The sequence below is a fragment of the Caloenas nicobarica genome, chromosome Z (genome assembly GCF_036013445.1).
Source record: "Caloenas nicobarica isolate bCalNic1 chromosome Z, bCalNic1.hap1, whole genome shotgun sequence".
Classification (NCBI taxonomy): domain Eukaryota; kingdom Metazoa; phylum Chordata; class Aves; order Columbiformes; family Columbidae; genus Caloenas; species Caloenas nicobarica.
The window spans coordinates 46,543,689-46,562,587 of NC_088284.1; the positions used below are offsets into that span (position 1 = coordinate 46,543,689).

The window sequence follows — 18,899 nt, forward strand, 5'->3', positions numbered from 1 at the left end:
GTATTAAAACCTTGAGCATTTTGGCTGCCTCGTGGAAAGCTTTTTCAGACTGTGTGACTCTCCCTTGTGCAGCTTGCAAGTCAGTAGTGTGGAGCAGCCCTTTGTGTCTGCAGAGTGTTTAGTACCTTGTGGTACCAGCCCCGGTTTTGACAGGGTCAGTTTGCTGCTGCTGCAGCAGTCAATAGTAACTGTCTACAAAGCAATGATCAAAATTGTGCAGAACAGCCCTTTGGAATGCCTGGTGGGGATCTAATGTTCAAACTGACTTATTCCTGTTAGTCTCTCCAGTTGTTTTGGTTAATCAGGACCTTGCCCTGCACTGGTAAAGTCTTGCTTTATCAGAAGAGAACCTTGATGATCTGCTGCAAAGATCACTGAAATCAACGGAAAAAGCCTATCGGGGCAGGCACTAGGATTGCAGTCGGGTTTATATTAAGCCAAACATGGTCAGTCAGTGGTGGCTCCAACCCCCTGATGCACTACCATAGGGCAAGTAATTAATAGCTGATGCCAGTGGCATAATTTACTACACTTCAAGCAGTCATCAGATAATGAAAAATTCCTGGAGCAGGAGCAGTGGCTGTCTTACATTCTCTGTATTCAAGCATGTGTTATTTTCCTCGAGGATTAAGTCTGTTTTTTAATCTTCTAAAAGCAGGAATGTAGTGGGTTTGGGGGTTTATTTGGCTGTAAAAGCCAGTCTCCAGAATAACTGTGAGATTGTTTTCATGGAAAGCACAGGCATGTAACAGCAGATGCTATAAAAGGGTGTACAGGACAGTGGAGGAGGGAGGAGCTTAAAAACAGTACTTATAATGTTTCCTTCAGCAGAGGTGCTTTCAGAATGGTGCAGAGAAAGGGAGCAAACTCTTGCAAGGTACTGTGAACAGGTATCATGCATTACAGGACATGTTCTTCTTAGGGAGAGAAGCCCCAGCCCCACTTCTGCCATTGGACCCTACAGTCAGGCTTGAACACCCCTGTGATTGCTGGGGCTCCCTCTGAACAAGCAGCATCTGTATCTCCTGGGGTCCTCAGAAATTGAGGTGAACTCTCTAGGTCAGGTTTGAGTGTCACAGCCTCAACTTTGCACATGAGCTAGCAGGACTCATTGACAGAGCTTTATACTAGGCATGATGTGGGGTGGGGATGACATCAGGCTTGCCCATGACAAGCTGTGCAATGAGATGCCAACGTTAGAGCCGGGGGGTGCTGGCAAGGACCCTCAGCTGGTAGCCCTGAGACATGCTGGCCTTACTGGAGCTCACTTGAAGTCTTATGGAGATGAGCCAGGGGCTCCTGAAGTAACAGAGGCCAACAGGAAAACACCAGTGAAATAATACTTCAAAGGAATTAAGGAGTGTTCCTCTAAGAAGATGATATGGCTGACAGCCCAGCTGAACTGCCTTTATGCCAATGCACACAGCATGGGCAACAAACAGGAGGAGCTGGAAAACACCATGCTGCTAGAAGGCTACTGAAACTTGGTGAGATGGATGTCATGACTGGAGTGTGGTGACCGATGGCTACAGGCTGTTCAGAAGGGACAGGCAATGAATGAAAGGCTGGAGGGGTTGCCCTCTATATCAAGAGATGGATAGACTGTGAAGAGCTGTCTCTGAAGAATAGCCACAAGCAGACTGAAAGCTTATGGGTAAGAATCAGAGACCAAGGCAACAAGGGGAACCTTGTGGTTGGTCTCTACTACAGGCCAAACAATCAGCAGGAGACTATTGATGAAGCCTTCTTACTCCGGCTACAGAAGCCATCGCGCTCACAGGCTCTTGTCCTGCTGGGGAACTTCAACCACCCTGACATCTGCTGGAAAAGTAGCACGGCAAGCTGTAGGCAATCCAGGAGAGTCCTGGAGTGCTTTGAGGCTAACATTTTAAGGCAGGTAGCAGACAGCCCTACCAGGGGGGATGCAATACTGGACCTGGTCACCAATGCAAGTGAGCTAATCTGTGACATCAAGATTGGAGGCAGACTGAGCTGCAGTGATCATGTGCTCATGGGGTTTGCAGTCCTGAAGGATGCAGGACAGGCAAAGAGTAAAGTCAGGACCCTGAATTTTAGGAAAGCCAACTTCCAGCTCTTCAAGGAGTCAGGAAACTGCCCTCAGGGACAAGGGAGCAGAATAGAGCTGGAAGATCTTTAACGATGCTTCCCATAGAGCACAAGAGCTCACGATCCCCAGGTGTAAGAAATTGGGTAAGCAGGAAGGCAGCTACAGGTATCCCAAGAAGAGTATATAGACACTGTCTGGTTGTGCAGAGATGGGGTCAGGAAGGTCAAAGTGCAGCTGGAGCTGAACTTAGTAAGGACACAAAGAATAACAAGAAGGGCTTCTACAGGTATGTCAACCAGAAAAAGAAGGTCAAAGAAAGTGTACAACCTCTGATGAGCAGGACTGGTAACCTGGTAACAATAGACGAGGAAAAGGTTGAGGTACTCAACAACTTCTTTGCTTCAGTCTTCACTGGCGAGCTCTCTTCCCACACTTCTCGAGTGGATCAACTGCAAGACAGGGACTATGGGAGAAAAGTCCCTCGCACTGTGAGGATCAGGTTTGTGAGCACTTAAGGAACCTGAACATACATAAATCTATGGGACCCGATGAGATGCATCCTAGAGTCCTGAGGGAACTGGCTGATGTACTTGCCAAGCCACTCTCCATGACATTTGAGAAGTCATGGCAAGAAGGTGAAGTCCTGGTGACTAGAAAAAGGGAAACACTGCAACCACTATTCTACAGATCTCTGTCTTATTCAGTCGTCTTTCATTTATTTCTCCTGAAGGCTTTGCACTGTTACCCTTTACTCTATTTTTTCTTGCTCTTCTACATTTTCAAAGGAGAGGAGCCAAAGCAGTACCCAGTGTACAAATTGCAGACACATTATGGGCTTAGACAGTATGAAAATTTTGTTTTCAGTGCTGCATTCTTTTCCTAGTAGTTCCTAACATTTCATTTAGTTTTGAACTCCACCTGAACAATAAACTGTGTTTTCATGGGACTAGCTATTATAATCTCAGCATCCATGTCTGCTGTGTATGTCAGGTTTTGTGTATCTTTTTCCATGTGCATCCTTCCTCATTTATCTACACTGAGCTTCGTGACCTGGTCCTTGAAACACAAGTCTTAGGAGGTCCTTTCATAGATATTCACAGCTAGGCCTTAACTTCTATGACACAATTAGCACACTGTGTGCTATATGACAGGATGCATTAGATGTTTTATGATACAATTCGCAGAGCATGTGTTGTGTGACCCACATCATGTGTTGTGTGTTGTGTGACTGGATGCTTGTGTGGAATCCTTGTGTTTGACAGGTATTTGATATATTCATATTGCATTCATATATTCATATTGCATTCATATTGCCAAGAAGGCCAACAATATCTTGGGGTGCATTAGGAAAAGTGTGACCAGCAGGTCGAGAGAGGTTCTCCTCCCCCTCTACTCTGCCCTGGTGAGGCAGCACCTGGAGTACTGCGTCCAGTTCTGGGCTCCCCAGTTTAAGAAGGACAAGGAATTACTGGAGGCACTCCAGCAGCGGGCAGGAACTGTCAACAGCTTATTAAGTCTTGTGTTCCTATTTTTGTGCAAGTAACACATCTGATTTGGCAGGATGGAACCATTGCTTGTCTGCATGGTACCAATAGCAATGGACCTAACAGTAGACTGAGATGTCACGCAACAGTAAACACCATTCCATTCATTTAGTTGTTCCCAGCTCCCTGCTTTGGGTGTTAATGAGCAGATTTCTGCTTAGCTCTCCATTGCATGAGGAGCCTCAGTGCCTAACTCAAGATTTTCAAATTCTACCCAGAGACAGAGTAGGCCTTCCTAAGCTGCACTGCACCCTGCCCCACTGCTTTGTGCACACAGCTGAGGGACTGTGTATATATTAACTACCGAAGGAAATATATGAATTACTGAAGGTAGACAAAAGCTAAATTGATCTATCTGGCATAAATCAGAGCTAAAACAACCCAAAGGACCTCCTTTGAACTTCTAATTGGCATAGCCAAAAGAGAAGTTGCTGACCACTGACCATCATAGTCTATAATTGAAGTAAATGCTCACTTTCTGGAGTTCAGCTGGAAGGATGCCTACCAGCAATCTCTTCACTTCTTTCTATTTGTGGAGCACACCAACTGGGAATAACACCTGTCCTTAGACAAAAGGTGGCGGCATGATTTATTTCCCATTATTGAAGAATCAGTATCCACACAAATTTGTGAAGAAATAACAATCACATGGGGGGGTTTTCCTCATATAAGTCAGTGTAACACTTCACTCTCTCCCTGAGCAGAGAATTAAAATGTGCAGTTTATTTGAATTTCTACTGCTGCACACCTGTCTTCAGATGAAATTATATAAACGACATCTGTTTATAGCAGCTGAGGACAGTGGACCTTTGGTCCATCTGTCCAACATTGTGTATATTCATTCATCGCTTTCCCACGTCTCTGCTATTTTAATCCTGTGTCACCAAATACCATCACATTTACATGTCATTACTCACAGAAAGAAATGATAGTTTAAACTCCATCATCAGACTTCTTTTAGTTGCCTGACATATTCTGAACAGACCTAGAAATTATGGTGGGACTTTCCTACCATATGCTTTACTCAGTCTGAGGTGGTTTGTTTTTTGGGGGGAGGAAAGGAAGTCCTTTCACTGATTTAACAGTTGGCCTGCCTGATTTGAACTGGATTGGACTGTAGTGATAAATACAAGTACCTCGGTTTCAGGTTATCAATCCCTTTATCAAACCATTACCTAATATTCAGTGCCCTGTATTACAGACCCATAGATACACCCTCAGAGTGACATAATAGCTTCGCAGTGCAGAACTGATGGGTTAAGTCATACATAAACTAACGAACAGGACCATACAGTAATTTAGGGTAAGATGGTCCTGGGAGGTCAATTAGTCCCTGCTGACTAGGAAGAAACAGACGTTTCTCCAAGTTTCTGGGGGTTTTTCAGTAACACTGTGCAAGTAGGAAAAGCTTTTCCTCCAGTATTTCTTAAGAAACACGTCTCTAGAGATAAAAAACGGGCCATCTTACTAACCCGCGTCGTGCTGTTGCAGCCCCCAGCGCTGAGCGGCCGCAACGCCTCGGCCGGTGCCCTGGGCGGCCCCTTGGCCGCCGCGGTGACGGGTGCGCACGGCCCTGCGGTAAAGCCGACCGGGACAGAGTCTCATCTAAACGCACCTGTGCAGCACCAGCCATCTGCACAACGGCACCGACTAGCCGCGCTGGGAGGCCGCTACGACACCGCCGCGGCGGCAGCGCCCGCCCCGCCGCTGGCAAGATGGCGGCGGCCCGGTCGCTCGCCCCCGCCGCCCCTTCCCGCCCGCCCGCTGGCGCTCCCGACACGCACCGCGCGGCTCGTCACAGCCGCCCGCTCTCCCCATTGGCGAGCAGGGGTGGCCGCGCAGCGGGGCTGCGTCCGGCCGGCGCCGCGCTGCAGCACCGCGCTGCAGCACCGCCTCGGCGAGATGGCGCTGGAGGCGCGGGGGGTGGAGGGCGACGTGGAGGACGGCGAGCTCTCCGACTCGGACTCCGACATGCCCGGCGCCGGCTCCCCGGGGGAGCCGCAGCAGGTGAGGAGGGGAAGGTGGCAGGCGGCGAGGCCCAGGCCCCAGCCGGCGCCGCGCCACCCCCGGCGCCGGGCCGCGGGAGGCCCAGCCGGGCCGAGGCAGCGAGAGGGCCGCAGAGGCCCCGCCGCCCGGGGTCCGCCGCTCCCGGCCGGAAGGCGGGAGGCGCTGGGCGAGCCCGCTGGCGACAGGCCGCGGCCGAGGCCGGGCGGGGCTCGGCGCCTCCGAGAGGGGCGGCCCGGGCGGCTGCGTCAGGGGGCTGTTCCCTCGGGAGCATGCTCTGCCCGGGCCCGGGAACCGGCGCGTTGCTCCGTGCCCGTTCGTTCGGGAAACGCGCATGCTGCCGGGGGGCGGGGAGGGCCTTTGTGGTTTGTTGTTGCTGGGCAGCGGGTTCGGTGAGCAAAGAGAGCGCTCACCGGTTCCCTTGGCCGCTTCAAGAACAATAGAAATGAACAGTTGTGAAAACGCACGAAAGCAAAGAGTGTCGACTGCTGCTTTCCCTTGACTTTACAATTCTTTTGTATTTGTGTATAGCTGAAGAAATGTTATTTGTTTCCAAGTGTCTTGTACTGCTTTCATCTTAGCGTTTATTTATGAGGAACTTATGGTGGTGTGTGGGCAGGAAAATATTTTGAAATAAAATAAATTATGATACTGCACGTGGAAGGATTTTAATTTTCTTTAGTTATTTTGATTTATTTGCAATATGGTTCTGGGACACGTAGCACAAAATAAATTGTTACAGATGTGGGATTTGTTTTTAATTTATGGAGTTGTTAGTGTTTTTCATGATGGAATACCTTTTATATTAAAGGTTTATATTTCATAACGTGATAAAATAAGTTGAAGACTTCTATTTTCTGATTTCTCCTATTTCTAATAGGAGGAAGAAGAAATGGTGCCAAAATGATGGTGACAGCAGTGAGGTTAAAGAAATAATTTTTATTTCACCTGAAACTCAAGGAAGAGATGTTATTTTTAAAGGTCAAGGGATAGAATCTGACTTTATGATAGGAAACCAGTTAGGGAAAAGATAGAATTATAAGGAAAATGCTTACTTCAAATTAGCACAGACATCGAGATCAGAAGTTTCCAGCAATTGGGACTAGGAATTCTGGGTTATGTTACCCATGGTGCTATTGCAGGTTGTGTAAATTCGAGCAGGTTTGGCATTCATATTTTAGTTTATCTGTCAGCTGTATCAGGAAACAGCATTTCTTGAACTTTTTTGTAGCAGTGGGACCTTTTTTTGTGAAGTAGGTTAAAACATTTAGGGTTTTTGTCCTAGTTAATAAGAAGCCGTAGTGAGTCTTGTGGTGTCTTGTTGGGTTAAAGGAAGAAAACCCCAGTTCTTCTGTAAGGTACTACTGTCCCTGGCTGGTTCTGTCCTGATTGAACCAGAATTGTACTGTCAGCTTCTCAAAGTTTGAACAGCATCCAGGTTTATGGGTTTGGCTTTGGTTATTTTGGTAATTTTTTCTTCTCACTTGAGTCTCTGGGAACACTACTGTGGTTGCGTATCACTAGTTTTGACTCCTTTCAGACTCTGGAGAGACTATTAATTTCTATACTGTTTTAAAAAACCCCACTTCTGCTAAGTGGCCATGGTGATTTGCTTTTTCAATAATTCTTAGAACTGCTGTGCGTATTGCGTCTTTGTTTGATTTGGGAACTTTAATAGCTTTTCCAGTCTCATAATAATTTTAATTTCATTTGACCAAGATTATTTAAGAAGATTTGCGACTCCTGATATGTTTCCTATAGCAGTCGTGCTTTCATATACAAGGATTCAAAATACAGAAGTTTCATAGGATGCTCCCGTCAACTGTCGTCCAAAAGATGCTCATAGAGGACTTCCCAAACAGTTGCATGAGTCAGAATCAAGTTTACTATCTAATCAAATCTTTGACATGACTTGATAGCTCTTTTAATTTACAAGAGTGATTAAATTAATGGCATTTACTTTTTCATTTCAGAAATTACATGATGGCAATGATTCAGGCAGACTGTTCCAGAACAACATTTCATCGTGTGCACCAAGTGTTCCTTATCGGACAACCAAAAGTGTGGGTTCAAGTGACGAAAGCTTTTCCGAATCTGATGATGACAGCTGTCTGTGGAAACGAAAACGACAGAAATGTTTCAACTTTCCTCCTGTTAAATCTGAGCCTTTTCAGCTTAGCCAGAGCCACCAAAACCAAACTCCTCTAGGTGGCAAGAAGGTCAACAACATTTGGGGTGTGGTGCTCCAGGAGCAGAATCAGGATGCGGTGGCTACTGAACTTGGGATTCTGGGCATGGATGGTAGTATTGACAGAAGCAGACAGTCTGAGACTTACAATTATTTATTGGCTAAAAAGCTGATGAAGGAAGCTCAACAAAAGGAGGCAGAGACTTTAGATAAAGAACTGGATGAATACATGCATGATGACAAGAAAACATTGCCAGCAGAAGAAGAAAATAGGCAAGGCTTTCTCAAGCGGAAGCGGCCTGTAAAAGATAGACTGGGTGAAAGACAAGAAATGAAATATAAAGGAAGGTATGAGATAACGGAAGAAGATTCAGAGGAAAAGGTGGCAGATGAAATTGCTTATCGGTGAGTTTAATCACAGTGTATCTTCACTTAAGTGTTGGTAAGCTGTTGATGGAAAGAAGGGGGGAAAAAAGATTTCTTCCTGCTAAGTATGTAAGATGTCATAGCAGATTACAAAAAACATTAGTATCTTGTGTGCATTTCCAGAATTATGGGATTAAAATGCAGCATTGTGGTTGGTATCTTGTAGGAGCATCCAGTAATACTGTCTAATTATTTTTTTTTTAAGGATCCACCAGAATGGTTTTGTTATTTGAGAACAATGGCAAGGAAAAGTGCTGTTTCTCATGACAAAGATATAGTGCTGCCTTTTTTTAGGAAATACCCCATGAGTCAAGATATGTGTTTGGAGTTTGATAGCACTGAACACCTGCTGTGGTCACCATGAAAGTCTGGATGAGTTATAAATCTTTGAAACCATAGCTGACTAAGACTGTGTGGTGTTTTGGAGAGCACAGCTTCTGAATTACATGTATTCTTTATGCGGAACATACTTATCTCAAGAAAACATTTTGCTGCTGTTGTAGCGGAGGGCCGTGCCAAGGTTAGACACCAGCACTGAAATCAAGCCTTTTCTCTTCCTGTGTTGTGAAACCGAGCTGCAGTTTGTGCTAATTTATGGCAGCCAATGTTGGGGTTACCAGATTCCAGCCATATGCACACTTACCACCATCTAATTCTTTTCACAATCTTGCTATTCTACACTGAGCCGAGTCAGAAAACTTACTTATCCAAAAGCCTGTTGGTTTTTTTGAGGAGTTAGTTTGCAAACAAATTTGTTTCCCAAAGCAATTTGCTGCACAATTTCCTTTGAGCTCAGGCTGGCAGCACTGGACTGATGGTGTGAGAGAGGGCATGTGATTGCAGTCAGTCATACTTAGATTGACTTAAACTGCCACAATCCTTTTTGTGGTGGTGCAAGGGAATAAAATTATGTTAAATAAAGAACAAGAGTTACAAGACTTACTGGTGGTTAGCTTGACGTTTAAATAAAACCTGGGTTTATTGATCATTGTTGATTTCTTACCTGTGATGCTTAGTATTGCCCGATGCTGAAATACAGCAATTAGACAATTGTTAATGCTGTTACCAGTTCTCAGTAGCTTCTCATTTAAAAATTTGAAAACTTTGAGCACTTCTCTCAAAATAATATTTTTTTACATTGAACTTCATCAAAATAGGGCAGAAGCCTCTTCTTGTTGTGGTGCTGAGCTGCATTAGTAGGATGGTGGTTATACACATCACAGCAATGGTGTTTGATCTGTGCTGTGGCATCTGTGCCTGGGTTCATAACCTTTTGTTGTGCTGGCCCACAGAGTGAAGTGAAAAGAGTTTATCTGACCATTTTGTGCCATTTTTTTGCCCTTTGTCTTGTTCAGTTCCTGTGCAGTGCACAGCTGCTTGCTAAAGCACACATACAGGAGGGTTGTGCCGGGCCAGAATGAACCCAAAGCGGGAATTTGGCTGTTTAAGCTGCCACTGCTACTGACAGAAGTTCTATTTAACCACCTCTGTGAGGAATCCTCATTATCTTAAAGTTCTCTGCATTCTTGATAAACATCTGTCTCTTCCAATAACTCACAATTTAGAACTCAGTCCTATAACATTGAAGAAAGTATTTACCTTCTGTTACCTTATCATTCACAGAACTTAGTGAGATTAATCACAAAGTATAAAGTTAAGTGCGTTGGGCTATCCTTTTCATTATTAGGACAACTATCACTAAAATGGGAGTTTGAACATGTAATTTCAGGTAACTTCAGTCATACAATTGAAGAAGCTGAAGCTAGCCTGATTGTTCTAAGTAGTTGTTCACATCTGTGGTTGGACACCTCCTATTATGCAGCCATTGTAACATATGCAACTTTATAGCATACTTATGTCCCTCGAAGCAATTAAGCTAAACAGTGGTCTTCAAGAAAGTTTGGTAATCAGGTGCTCTGTGTTTCCGCAAAGTGTAAAACCACTGAGCTGTAGTGCTTGGGACTCTGCTTAATGAGAAGCTTTGTCATTTAAAAAAATAGAATTTAGCATATGAACTCTTGCTCTGGACAAGTGGTATTGATTTGTGGGTTTATGATGTTTTCCAGTGAGAGTACATACTTTGACACAGTGAATTAATGCTATATAAGCTTCTCCCTTTATGTAGGCTGACAATGAAAATTTCCGTATGAGGATATTGTTGCTAACAAAAGAATACAATTTAACACAGTAATATTGCAATTATTTTTTTCATGTTTGCATTTTATAGGTTATCATAGATTAATCAACAGACTGTTTTCTTTTTTATTGTGTAGGTTTGTCTGACTGGCAAATACTACAGGGGAAAATTTTCACACTTAATGTTGTCCCCGGTTAATTGTTGATTTAACTGTAAAAGGTGCTGCAATTTTAACTGTTAAATGCACAGCAGACTTTTATATGTTAATTTCAGAGATTTATACAGATCTTTGCAGTTTCTTACTTGGTTTACTCTTTCACATAGCAACAGAAGAAAAATAATCAATGCATTTTCATAGAAACAAATTTTAAAACCGTGTGCTTTAGAAAAAACTATTCCTCAGAAGCTCAGTATTTTGAAATCTGATTCAAGAAGCCATTGAAGCACATTTACATGTATAAACACTTTTAATTTTAGCACAGTTTTACATCCTACAGAATGAATTATTCATTATGGAAATTCTGTGGTCAGTTTTACTCCAGAAATTATACTAACAAGAAATGTGCCTTTTTTTTCCCCCTTCTCTAAGGCTTTGTGAGCCAAAGAAAGATTTGATTGCCCGAGTAGTGAAAATAGTTGGGAAAAGAAAAGCTATCGAACTGCTTATGGAAACAGCCGAAGTGGAACAAAATGGTGGACTGTTCATAGTGGTAAGAAAAAAGTGATATTATGGGTTTGCAGGGACACACACACACAACTTGTAGAATATTTACGTAGTACTGTTGCACAGCTTCCATGTTGGGCAGACTCTCTCAGAGTTTCATGGCCTTCCCTCACCATGAAAGTCACTTCATAAGTACTAGTGTAATCTCTCCAGCAGGATTTGAGTAAACAATGCAATCAATGAGCCTGGAAATTACCCAACTTTTTGTACTGAGATCAGAATCTGATTTGCAGCGATAACATTGGATCTGCTACGCTGTCTCCCCTTGGGATCTTTTCCCTGGCAGATTTAAGAGTGAAGGATTCTGAAGCTTGAATAAATGCTTGTAAAGTTAGGCTCCAGGTGAAGCCTCTGGTATGTTGCTTCAGTAAGTCAGGTGGATGTTTGACAGCACTGACTTATCTGCTGGGTTTATCAACATGCCATCAGAGGTCAACATACTCAGTATTTCTGTTATCATACTTGAAGAATAACTTTCAAAAGGGAATCTGTTAGCTTTATTAAAGAACCATTGGCTTGTGTATCAGTAGAGCAAAACTGACTACTGATTTCTGTTACAAATCATGGTAAAAATCCAATACTTAATGGTTAGATTATCGATTTCTCGTTATATTTTGAGGTATTTTTTCCATAATGAGCCTCAGTGCAAAAAAGGTTCAGAAGAAAAAAAAGTGAGAAGAAAATAGTAAGTACCTTAAAGCATTTGTTTATAATTTACATGTTTGAAGTTCTGTCGTTGGAAGTAAAGAGGAGGAGAAAAAAGTGGGAGTGGAATAAAAAAGAACCAACCCAACACAAAGAAAAAAACACCACCCCCACCATTTCTCCTCACCACCTCCCCCCCAAAAAAACCCCAAACAAAACAAAAACCAAACACTTTCCAGTTAGCAACTTGTCTTAGAAGCAGTCTAGTGTTGTGAAGGATTAAAGTATTTATGAACAGATATTTGCAGTGGAGATGAAAGGACACAACTCCTGGTGGCACAGGTTCCTTTGGCTGCAGATCAGAGAACGCCGTTCAAAAGGCAGATCATACTGGTTTTCTTGGTTGGGATATTGTGCTGATAGGATGATAAAAGTATGTAACGTGCTGTTTCAAGAACATACTTAAAAATTGACCTCTGTCTTAGAACTTTTGGATTGTATTTTACTTTGTTAGTTAGCAGAAAATTATCACATTTAATGTAATGTGAGAGCACTGGAGTAACAATTCACCTTTATATACTATGAACAGTAATTGAATAATAGTATGATAATTAGCACTTATAATTTACAGAGATTTCATAGCTGAGTCAGTTTGTGCTTCAGTATGACACATTGCACCAGTGCTGTTACACTGAAAAGTGTTGAAGCATGGAACTAATGTGTTGTGGGGAAAAACTTCAAAGTACCTATTGTGTTCATATACCTTAGAAAGAAAGGGAAAATCCTGCAGATATGCAGATGAGCTGTAGAACTGCTGAGCAAAATAAATTTTAAAAAATCTACATAATTTTATGAAATTAATTTTTGACATTTTACAGGGTTTATGCATTAGCGATGTTCTGAATATTTAGCCTACTATATACATTGTTGCAGATAGTTGTGAGATTAGTTAGAATACTATTTGTGTTTTGTTTCTTCACTACCAAACTGTTCAACTACATACTAGATGTGATTTATGTTCTAAAGCAAAATTTTTGTAACCTAATACTTCACTTGTCCAAACTTAGCAAGCTGGTTGTTGACCTTCTCATAACTAGTTCAGGCACAAATAATACATACCCAGGGTTGGTTTTATGTAATATCTAAACCAGCAGAACTTAAAATTTTTTATTCTATCTCAATGCAAAGTATTGTCTTAGATGCTATGTTTCTATTAACACTTACATATTAAGCTTACTAGTACTAATTGACTCTTTCCATCTTAAGAATGGCACTAGGAGAAGAACACCAGGGGGAGTTTATTTAAACCTGCTGAAGAACACACCTAGCATCAAAGAAGAACAAATCAAGGTAAAATTGTCAAGAGTTCAGATGATTATCCAAAGTAAATTTTGGGGTTTTTTTCTACTAGAAATGTGTTGCAGATAAGTGACTTAGGGTCCTGCTTGCGGCAGAGCAATATTTAGATCACTTCAAGAAAAGTGCAACTTAATGTTCAGTAGCAAGGTTCACTCTATTATTTACTGCATGGAGGAAATATGCCAAGCAAAATCAGGTGAGAGTCATTTTAGAGTGATGTATGTGGGGACAAGAGATGCAAAAGGGCAGAGGGAGGCCCTCCTGTTGAGTCATAAGGTTCAGAATGGACCCCCTTGCTTTCTAAACTCTGTCTCAGAGAGGAGGCTAGGTGCAGCTGGATCCAAACTTAGACCCAGACTTCATCAGCTATATGAGAGACATAGAGGGTAAGGGAAAGCAGGTAAGAGATTATTTTATTTATAGCAAAAGAATTATATGTGCACACCCAATTCCTTATATCACTTGGCTAGGATTTCAAAGTTTCATCAGTCTTCATTTCAACCTGCTTACCTCCCCTCTAGAGGCCTGGTTTCAGGTCGCTCCAAAGTCTGGATCCTTGGTCTCATGAAGCCAACTCTCAGGCATTGAAGTTTGTAGAAATAAATAATTTAATGATGTAGTTAGCAGCAGGATTGTCTCAAGCTGGGTGCCTTCGCAGAGGTGCCAAGCATAGAAGTCCCTGGATAATTATACTCTTAGGGACTGTTTACCTGCCCCTCACATGATGATTCAGTCCAATAGTAATATGTGAGTCTAGGGTCTTCTTGCTTCTCATCGGATTCTTTCACTGTCTTCACACAGGCCCTTGGTCTCTTTAGCTGCAGACGTTGTTCATAGTCCAAAGCCGCTTTGTGCTGGCCTTGAAAGTGTTATTCTGTCCAAATGAATCCTGGTTTGCTCAGCAAAGTGCGAAACAGGCCTTATCTTGCAGATGTTCATGATGGTCTGTATCTGCTTTGTTTTCATTAAGTAGATACCAGTTTGGTGAACATGAATGGAACTTTACAACATACAGTTTAAGATTTCAGCAAATCTAGCTTACTAAGTAACGTGAAGCAAACAGTATATTAATCGTACAACCTTCTAAGTGATTAATTCTGTTTAAAACACGTTTCCTTAAGCTAAATTATTAATATAAAACTTAAATTGGGCTCATCCAGTGGTGATGATCTGTGATTATTAAGACGTCATTGCCCTACAGCATGCATGTTTAGCAGAGTTCGCTGAAAGTAGGCTCACCCAGGCTGTCATATTTATGGAATAAGGTGGTTGGCTCATAGTCAGATTGCATACAGTGGCAAAAGGTATGCACAAGACTTCTTGCACCCACAACTTAGCGGTGTTCATTGTGCTGTTATGCTCCTTTGTGTGTTTCCTAGAAGGAATTCTTGGCTCAGTTGCAGCTCAAGCCTTTACCTCCTTTGGAGTCTGTACCAAACTGCTGCTGGTTTGGTTGTTGGAAGGGTTGAGTGCATTTGTCACAAAGTGTTGCGATTTAGTCTCTCTCACAGCTGCTAGCAAGTTTAGCTCTATATTCAAAGGAAACCAGCTTTTCACATTCAAAATATAAGCAAAAAACCCACAAGAAAATTGAATGGTTGATGGCATGAGACATCATTTGTCATACAAACCTGTGGGAAAAGTATATGTAACCCTGTCATCGTAGAGGTGTCATGTATAAAACTCTCACAGATTTGTGTATGCTTAGCACTTCACTTGCAGCTTTTGGGGAGAAAAAAAGCATTAATGTTTTCTGTATGCTATTTATGTTTTTTAAAAAATAAGCAGGGAAAGAAAGGTACGTAGCAACATTTAGCTCTGCTACGTGATATTCTCCCCCTTGAAATACGGAAGAAACTTGTAACAGTCATATTTTGCAGTAGAGAAGATGTTAATGGAGTTCACAAATGTGAGAGAGTAAACATTGTGAAACCTGGACTCAAATTTCAATTGCAGAAGAAAGTTTTCTCAAATTGTTACAGAACCTTTGGTTGTGTTTTCTCCACAGGTCCCTCAGTATGGCAGCATGACCCTCTGGTCATGACCCCTTCCTCCCAGTTTTGTATCATGAACAAACTTGAAATGAAAAAGTGATACTTATTTACATACACTTTGAGATCACTCAGAAATTATATAATAAAATTATTTATGGGACATTTTCCTTAAGTGCAGTCCATCCTCATATTTCTGCTATCAGTTATGTGCATCTTAATTAAACATTATTGGACAGTATTTGTAATAAAAATTTTTTTTTTACTTCTTTATGTTTTCTTTAGGAAATACTAATAAAATGAATATGCCAAACTTTTTGTTTGTTTGCTTGCTTTCAAGGAAATATTCTATCTGGAAAACCAAAAGGAGTATGAAAACAAAAAAGCTGCTAAGAAGAGAAGAATACAAGTTCTAGGAAAGAAGATGAAAAAAGCTATTAAAGGGCTTAACCTGCAAGAATATGATGATGCATCTCGTGAGACTTTCGCTAGCGATACGAATGAGGCTCTGGCTTCCCTGGATGATCTACAGGAGGGACATCATGAAGCAAAGATGGAACCTGAAGATATTATTGAGATCGATAATGCTCATGATTTGGAGACCTTCTAGTTACTCTTGATAACGAAGTCTCTAAAATTAAATGAGCCTTATAATCCCATGGCTTCTTGTTTTCATAAGCTGCAGAAACATGGGAAGTGTTTGCTGAAGAACATGACATAATTCTTAGCTAAATTTAACAGCATGAAAGATGTTAATTGTCCTATTGTTTGTTTGCTGAGTTCTCAAAAAACTGTTAATAATACTTTTCTAGATAACAGCTCTGCTGTTCTGGGGATTTTTCTTAGCCACACATTAGGTTTAGGAATTAAGGTTATGTTTTAACAAATCATATTTAATTTGCCAAAGCTAACAAAGTCGTCAAGTGAGCAGTGCTCCTCATTACAGTTGAACAGAAAAAACAGTATAAAGTTAGTCTTGATATAAAAGATCCCTTGTTCTTAATATGGCAGTGTATTGACAAGAATAGTGATGTTTATAGGATTAAGACCTATAAAAACAGACTGGTTTGTGAAATAATGGTCAATGATGTTTGAATAACAACTTTGTAAAAAAGCACTGTTGAGCGATAGATGTTTTAAATTTCTGCAACAGTTTAGTCTTTCATATTATAATATTGGCTTGAGCTTCCTACCTGTTCTATATAGACTTTTTCCATTATTAGACACACACACACACAACTTACACAGATCTTTTTGTTTGAAAACAAGTATAACTGAATCTGTTCTGAGTAGTGAGATTTTTCCTAATCTGTGTTCCCCTCAAGGGTATGTAAACTCTACACGCAGGTATAAACCCTTTGCCTTGCAATTCTTGTTTCCATGCTGCTTCTCATGCGTGCAGTAGGATAATGTGTGGCTTGCAGAAGTTCTGAAGTTGCTCTGTGCTGACTCTTAAGAAAACAATAGTATGCAAAAGATGATTTTTTTACTTGATACAGAAGACCATTGTGTAGTTTGTAAGTTTGATTGAAGACAGCTTTTATGATGAATACTAGTTTTAATATAATCAAAGAACATGTGCGGCACTGATATGTATGATGTCTAAAATACTTTGTCATTAAGTTGTGTGTTCTGTGGCTAGACACTATTTTCCAATATAAAATATTTCTGAAATATTAATGAATGAATCACTTTCAAACCCAGCAACAAACTTCTGCACATAAATTTTGTTCACATGGAGTCCTGGATTTTTAGAAAAATCCAGGACATGGAGTCCTGGATTTTTAGAAGCAAAGCATATCACTTAAACACATAGTGAAGTTAGGGTATTGAACAATTCAGTGCTATCAAGAGCTGGTGCTTAAAGGACTACAATATTTGAAGAAAGAGTTCGTACACACATAGCACATTCCATTATATGCTTTACTAAATTTAATTGAGAGTTTTGACTTTTCTGCATTTTTCTGTTCATGTGCTGGAGCTTCCTATTGTTAAGTTAGTCATCAGATGTGAAGCACGCCTTTGCTCGTAGTAGTTGTGCTGAAATAACAAAAAGTTTTGATTTGTTCATTAGCTTTCCTAACCTGTGATGCTCAGAATACTAAACTGATAACTCATGTAAGGGAAACACAATTCTATACTATTTAATTAGTTTGGGACTGTACCATTTGATACTAGTTTTAGGAACTGTTTGGGAACGTCTTAACAATTTTCTGGATAAAATCAGTAAATTTTAATGGTGGTTTAAGTATTTTTTATTATGTGATTTGCTGCTAATGAGCACTGTGTATTTTTTTAATGTTAATATTTTTGATGTTGATTTCCAGAGAGGTACTGAAACAGTGTGTGAAGTCTTCTATTTAACAAAAGGAGATGAGACAGAGTGCCCCCCCCTTTCCCCCTTTCCCCCTTTCCCCCTTTCCCCCTTTCCCCCTTTCCCCCTTTCCCCCTTTCCCCCTTTCCCCCCTTTCCCCCCTTTCCCCCCTTTCCCCCCTTTCCCCCTTTCCCCCTTTCCCCCCTTTCCCCCCTTTCCCCCCTTTCCCCCTTTCCCCCCTTTCCCCCCTTTCCCCCCTTCCCCCCTTTCCCCCCTTCCCCCCCTTCCCCCCTTGTCTGTCTAACTGCCCTTTGCTTATCTTCTGGTTTTGCTTTCTTTTCTATTTTCTTTGTCTTTCAACAGAGTCTTTTTAAAAGGGCACCTGTTCTAAACAATGAGCAACTAATCTTCATTCCTATTACAGCAACGATTTCTTTTTGTTACCTTTAATACCAAAAAGATTGCATTAAGCAGCACAGGTTTTTGTGTAGCACTGTGGTGGCTGCAGTCAAGCTTTCATTTGTTAGTGGAGTCGTCAGGCTGCTCCTCTCCTCTGCAGCCTGGCACAGGTCCCTGTTCTCTTCAGTGGGATGTACCTGCTTATGTTGGTGTGTGGCAGTGACCCGACAGTGGCCACATCATGAGTCTGTGTGGCAGAGTTTGGGACTTGTGTCAGCAAGCCTTGGGTTGAACTTGGGCAGCACTGGAGCTGAGGAGCACAGGGCTCACCACAGTTTCCAAAGGAACTGATGCAGATGTGCAAGGGTGAGAAAGAACAGGCTGTGATGTTCCTCTGTGTTGCTGCACATCTGTCTCTTTTCTCGGTATCTGACTGGGGTTACTGGAAGATGGTGAGGGGATCCAATGGTAGTCATTTTCATTTTCCTCATCAAAACAGCTTTTAATTCCCTCCTCTGTTCTCCCAAAACTACTGCAAGAATAGAAAGCGTGGGTAAGCTAGAGGTTTTTCTCTCTCAGCTCCACATAATCAACTTGTTTAGTCTGTCCTGAGCTGATACCTGCAGAGAGAGCAGTTCTGTGGTGCTTGTTAGTCCACTGTGACTTGCAACCAAACTGGATTGCGTGGGCTGTGTTTCGTCTGGGAACAGATACACCTGGATGTTTAGAGTTTAGTAGCTGACGTTTTACAGGCAAAAATGCTAATACAAGGGTTGAGTTTTGTGTTCTTAAGTTTCTCTGATGGGCAGATGTGATTGAGACCTCATCTGTGCTGCAAATGTAGACTGTGTACTGCTGGGACAAATATCACCCTCCATCCCTTAAGCTATAGCAGTGTTAATAAGCCATCTGTCATGCCTGAAGCAGACAGTGAAAATGAAGGAAATGTGTTCTCATTTAAAAACACAAAGCTTGTTGGTAACCAAAGATGTTTTTCTTCCTTATATCCCAAATTCAGATAAGAAAACAATGCTTTTTGGTATCACATGGAAAATTAATTCATTCGTTATTTGGTTTTATAGTGGGTCATGAAAGCATCA

General features: G+C 41.7%; 1 protein-coding gene across 1 annotated transcript; it reads left to right on the forward strand.

Moving 5' to 3' along the window:
- Positions 1 to 5,445: 5,445 nt before the first annotated feature.
- Positions 5,446 to 17,535, forward strand: PHAX (phosphorylated adaptor for RNA export). Its single transcript, XM_065656576.1, has 5 exons — positions 5,446 to 5,619; positions 7,590 to 8,209; positions 10,957 to 11,077; positions 13,003 to 13,086; positions 15,427 to 17,535. Exons 1-5 carry the CDS (start codon positions 5,515 to 5,517, stop codon positions 15,694 to 15,696), a joined length of 1,200 nt encoding a protein of 399 aa, XP_065512648.1. The 5' UTR covers positions 5,446 to 5,514; the 3' UTR covers positions 15,697 to 17,535.
- The last annotated feature ends 1,364 nt before the right edge of the window (positions 17,536 to 18,899 follow it).